This window comes from Elephantulus edwardii, unplaced genomic scaffold (genome assembly GCF_000299155.1).
Source record: "Elephantulus edwardii isolate Elephantulus edwardi_28Jun2011 unplaced genomic scaffold, EleEdw1.0 scaffold00260, whole genome shotgun sequence".
Taxonomy (NCBI): domain Eukaryota; kingdom Metazoa; phylum Chordata; class Mammalia; order Macroscelidea; family Macroscelididae; genus Elephantulus; species Elephantulus edwardii.
In genome coordinates this window covers 70,020-75,976 of record NW_006400010.1, presented here as the reverse complement: position 1 = coordinate 75,976, position 5,957 = coordinate 70,020, and the positions used below count along the sequence as shown (strand labels likewise).

General features: G+C 38.3%; 1 protein-coding gene across 1 annotated transcript in view; it reads left to right on the top strand.

Moving 5' to 3' along the window:
- The window catches only part of LOC102849042 (structural maintenance of chromosomes protein 1B-like), a 111,203-nt gene that overhangs the window by 53,036 nt on the left and 52,210 nt on the right, over positions 1-5,957 (top strand). Inside the window, exon 12 of the mRNA XM_006899535.1 lies at positions 775-921. Coding sequence (XP_006899597.1) covers positions 775-921 — 147 coding nt within the window. The remainder of the gene's footprint in view (positions 1-774; positions 922-5,957) is intronic.

Below are 5,957 nucleotides of genomic sequence, written 5' to 3'. Positions count from 1 at the left end.
GTTTGAGGCCTTGAACACTAATGAGCGAAGACCAGATGAGTTGTGGGAGGATGTCAAAGGTATCATCCAGGAAGAGTGCAAACGGCCATTACAAAGACAGGAGAGGAAGAAAAGACCAAAATGGATGTCAGAAGTGACTTACCCTGTAGGCACCGCAAAGTCGGCATGTGTGAATCTGAACTTAACGGGTCTTTTCTCAAGTTTTCATTTCTTTTGAAGTTTTCATTTTCTTACTTCAGTTTGTACCTCCTTTCCAGTAGAATGGAGTCCTGTTTTCTAGGATTCCCTCCTGGCCTCTGCATCCAGTAGGCTCCAGCTATTCTGATGATGCCTTCTAAGTATTTCTTACATCTTTTCCTCTGCCTTTGACCTCAGTAGTATTTGTTGATTTCATTTTATTATTTTCTAAGCTTTGTTTGTTTTCTGTTTTATATCCTTTTGTTAGAACTGTTCGTCTCAGGTATAAAGTCTTACCTGTAAAAATTGTTATATCTTTATTCTTTATTTTCTTTATGTACGTTTCTTTTTTTTTTTTTATCCTTGCACACATGTTTTATTTCCTATGGAAGAAATGAAGATGAAAAACAGTAGATAATGCTTAGAACTTCCCTTTGAAAGGAAAGTACTGAAATCTGGGAAGACTGTACCTCAAAATCCTACTGAATCCTATTGTTTATGTTTTTTTCCCAGTAGTTAAACCTTGGTATCCTCTCTGGGCAATTCTTGATCAAATTTTATGTACGTTTCTAAAGGTATTATACTTTTTCATTTCAGACGGTAGCTCTTGATGGAACATTATTTTTAAAATCGGGAGTGATTTCTGGAGGATCAAGTGATTTAAAATACAAAGCTCGGTGCTGGGATGAGAAAGAGTTAAAGAACTTAAAAGACAAAAGAATCCTGTTAATCCAAGAACTGAAGGTAAATTCAAGAGGGAAAAGTCACAGAGCATATCAACATTGGTTTTATAGTCATTAGAGTTTTTGTGGGTTGGTTTGTTTTTTAAAAAAAAAAACACAACACTGACATGCTTTTAAGTGTAAATTAGGCATTTGTTTCATTTTGTCTAAGTAATTTAGAGTGGAATAAAGTGAAACATCTTTTCTTGCCAATTTCATTTTTGACATAAATTTTGCTAATCACAGTTTGATACCTACCTTTCAGAAATTTTCTCTGTATATTCAAAATTGTGTTTTGCAACAAGCATGCTCATTGTTTACCTGAGGTAACATGTTTCCATTTAGTATGCAGAGCTCTGCTTAACTTCTGCTTGTACTTCATTGTATCGATTCTATATATTTACCCATTCTGTCATTGATGGACATCTAAAGTTTATTTATAATGTAAAATTTTAGAATTATTTATGTTGAAGATTTATATCTTTCATCATTAGTGTTCCTTCAAAAGGGAAGATCATGGAGTGTGTAAGAGTATGCTTAGTGAAATCAGACTGTCTGGGTTTGAATCCTGACTGTAACATAAGAGTACTGAGACCTTAGAGAAGTTCTATAACCTCCTTGTACCTAAGTTTCCCATCTGTAAAATGGGGATAGTAAAAAATATCTTCCTTCTCAGGTCTTGTGAGGAAGGATGAAGTAGAATAATCCATGGAAAGTGTTGAAAACAATGCCTATCATGTGATTGTTGCTGTTGTTATGTGCTGTCGAATTGACTACGACTCATCGTGACCCTATTAACAATAGCTTTGAACTGTGCTCTGTCCTGAGCCATTTTTACTCTCTCTGACAACCCTAACCTCATTACCCCTATTACTGTGTCAGTCCATCTCATCTAGGTCTTCCCTTTCCTGCGCTGTTCCCTCAACCCTTCCAAGCATGATATTCTTCTCCAAAGACTGGTCCCTCATAGCTACATGACCAGAGTATGTGAGACAGAGTTTCAAAATCTTGGCCTCCAAGGAACAGCTTGAATTCACCCTTTCAGGACAGATCTGATAGCTTTCTTGGTGGTCCATGTTCAGTACTCTTCTCCAGCACCACAACTCAAAGGCATCTGTCATCCTTGGTAATTGTCCAGCTCTCCAGTGGATAGCAATTGATTGCAAAGACCATGGCCTGGATCAGGCACAACTTAGTCTCTAGACTGACTTACTTCCTCTTTAAGCACTCTGGAGAGATCCCTGACAGATTTTCCCAGTGCAATTTGTATTTTGATTTCTTGACTGCTGTTGCCAAGAGTATTGATTGTGCAGCTGAGCAAGCTGAAATTGTTTACAATCTCAGTCTCTTTTCCTTCTATTATGATGCTGCCTCTTGACCCAGTTGTTAGAATTTTTGTTTTTTTGATGTTGAACTTCAATCCAATATTGGAGTCTGCCATCCTTGACCTTCTGCAGCAGATGTTTCTGGCCCTTCTCAGTTTCAGCAAGTAAGGTTGTGTTATCTTCATAATACAGGTTTTTTTATGAGTCTTCCTCCAGTCCTTATGCCACATTGCTTCCTAAGGTCCAGCCTCTTGAATAATCTATTGTTCATTCAGATTGAAAAGGTATGAAATCAGGACACATCACTGGCACACTCCTTTCCTGATTTTGCACCTAGCAGTGTTTCCATACTCTGTTCAGATGACTGCCTCCTGATCCAAGTATGTGTTTCACTTGAGCACCATCAGGTGTTTAGAGATGTTTTAAAATTCTCAATAGAGTACAGTCAGTAAAACTTAACTGTCATAAGTTTATAAATAATACAGTATAGGGGTTTGAACTAACAAGATCTGGAGGAAGAAAAGTCTGCTTCTAAAAAACTAGCCATTGAAATCCCTAAGAAGCAAACTTCTTCTGTGATACACAAGACTCAAGTTGCCGTCAGCAGCAGTTGACTTGGTGGCAACTGGCTTAAGAAATCTAGACCATGTTGTCTTAAGTCCAGAACTCATTCCACTATGGACAGGTTATTTTCATACATTTGTGACATGCCTTGTGCATCACCGTGGTGATTATAGAACCTATAGTATTAGTAAGAGGATTAAGTAGATTAAAAGGTGTCAATGGATTGTAACAGTGACAAGTGCTAAATAAATGTGAGCTTTAAAAAATTACATCCAGGGAGCTCTGGTGGCCTAGTGGCAAGAATCTGCACTACAATCCCAGAGGAGCATGATTCAAATCCACCAGATCCTCTGCCGGGGAATGAGGGACAATCTCCTTCTGTACCAGTCAGATCTGATATGACGGTACACACACACACACACACAATAATAAAAATTTAAAAAAAAATTACATCCATGAAGGCTTTAAAACTGGCTCATTCTGAGAGACTTCTTCATCAGGAGGGATATACAGGTTGTCTCCCTCCTTCCCACTCTGTTGGCCAGAAGTTACCAGACTATACTGTCTTTTTAAAAAAATATATTTATTTATTTATTTAATGTTTTGTTTTGGTTTTTTTTTACATGTACCATTAAATTAGATCTGACTGGTATAGGAGGAGATTGCCCCCTCCTTCTCCAGCAGAGCATCTGGTGGATTTGAACCATGTACCTCTGGGATTGCAGTGCAACATCTTGCCACTAGGCCACCAGAGCTCCCTTTATACTGTCTTTTTAAAAAGAAAATTTAAAAAGCTTTTTTTAAAAAAACAAAACAACAGCCCGTAAAATTGACCACAGGGAAATCTTCACCTTCTTTTTAAAAGAGATTTTTGTAGACCACATTTTTTAATCATAACTTAATGCATTGAAAATTAGTGATTTAAAACTTTTTGTCTCCAGCAAGGTTAGAGAAATGTGCTTGCACACATAACTTTTGGGTCAAAGAAACGGCCAAAAGACAAATTACAGATATCTCAAAAATTAGGAATAAGAACATACTTTTTACCAGTATTTTTGTGACATAGTAATGATAACCTTTACTATTAAAGAAGATAGATGAAAGATAAAATAATTTCTTAAGCAATTAGAGGAACAATTAGAAAATATACAACAAAACTAAAAGATACTTCTTTTAATCTGAAATTAATTAAATGGAAAACTGACAGGGAGAAATAAATCTAAAAACTGGCTTCAGTTGAAAGACTCCACTACACGTCTGTTGGTTTGCTGTGCAGTGATGGCTTGTGTGTTACTGTGATGCTTGAAGCAGTTTTTGAGAAATCAGCTCTGTCACCCATGATGGATGGGTTCAGGGAAGAGCATCCACACTTGGACATACTAAAAACAAGACGGTCATCAACTTCTGAAATAAAAGGCCTCCATAAACCATATGGATAAAAGAACATTGTTGGATATAGTTTCAGAAAATGAGTGCTTTAGTTTGGAAGACATTAAAAGTGCAATTCGAGAAGAGCTGCTGCTTCAGAGTAGTATATCCACCATAATGACATAGATAGAATAAAATACCTTCACTTGCTGTTGTGGCAGTGCCCCAAATAAGGAGAAGTAGCTGTAAACATTCATTAGAACATGGAATGTCAAAAGTATGACTGTCAAACACTTGGTGATTGTTATGTGCAGTCCGGTGCCTGTAACTTATAGCAACCCTGTGTACAACAGCAATAAACCCTGCTCTATCCTGTGCCAATCTTAATGTCTCTGACATACCTACCCCCATTACCCAGTCACTGAATTAATTCATCTCAGTGAGGGTCTTCCTCTCTTATGCTGTCCCTCCACCCTCCCAAGCACGACATCCCTCCAAGGACTGGTCCCTTCTTGCATCATGTCCAAAGTATGTCAGATGAAGCTTCAGAATCCTTGCCTCTAAGGAGCAGCCTGGTTTCACCCTATCAAGGATGAACCTGTTTGTTCCCTTAGCAATCCATGATATATTTAATACTCTGCTCCAACACCACAGCTCGAAGGCATCAATTCTCCTTCTGTCATCTCTAGTCATTGTCTAGCTTTCCAGTGCATAGCAAGTAATTGCAAAGACTGTGGCCTGCATCAGGCACACCTTAGTTTCCACATTGACATTGTTGCTCTTCAGTAGTTTAGAGATGTCTCTGACTGCAGACTTACCCAATGTAATTTGTCTTTTAATTTCCTGGCTACTTGTCCAAGTTTTGATTGTGGAACCAAGCAAACTAAAGCTGTTAACAATCTCAATTTTTTCACCATCTATCATGATGCTTCCAGTTGGCCCAGTGGTGAGAATCTTTGTTTTCTTGATGTTGAACTTCAATCCATATTGAATGCTGTATAGTCCCTTGACCTTTTGCAGCAAGCGCTTCAGGTCCTCCTCTGTTTCAGTAAGCAAGCTTGTATCATCTGCAGAACACAGATTGTTGATGAATCTTCCTCCAGTCCTCTTGCCTCATAGAGCCCAACCATCCGGATTATCCATTCTGCATATAGATTTAAAAAGTATGGAGATAGGACACGTCCCTGACAGTCTTTCCTTGCTCTGTTCTGACGACTGCCTCCTGGTCCAAGTATAGTTTTCACTTAAGCACAATCAAGTGTTCTGGAATTCCCATTCTTCTCAGAGTCAGCCACAGTTTGTGGTGATCCGCACAATCAAATGCCTTTGCATAGTCAGTGAAAGTCAGACATGCCTTAGGTACACCCTGCTTTTAGCCAAGATCCATCTAACACTAACTACAATATCCCTAGTACCACAGCCTATTCTAAACTCAGTATGCACTTCTGGCAGTTCACTGTTTATGTGCTGTTCTAGTTATTTTTGGAAAATATTCATCAGAATCTTGCTTGCATGTGATAGTGGAATTATTGTTCAGTAATTTTCCACACTCTGTCAGGTCATTTTTCCTTTGAATGGGAACAAATACAGATCTCTTCCAATCAGTTGGCCAGATGGTTGTCCTCCAGATTTCTTGGCACAACTTGGTGAGCACATCCAGGGCAGCGTCACTTTGTTGAAATATTTCACTTAGCCTGCCATCAATTTCTGGGGCTTTTTTGCCAGTTTTTTTCAGAGCAGCTTGAACTTCCTCCTCATCATCACAAGCTCTTGCTTATATGTTGTTACATGAAATTCTTCT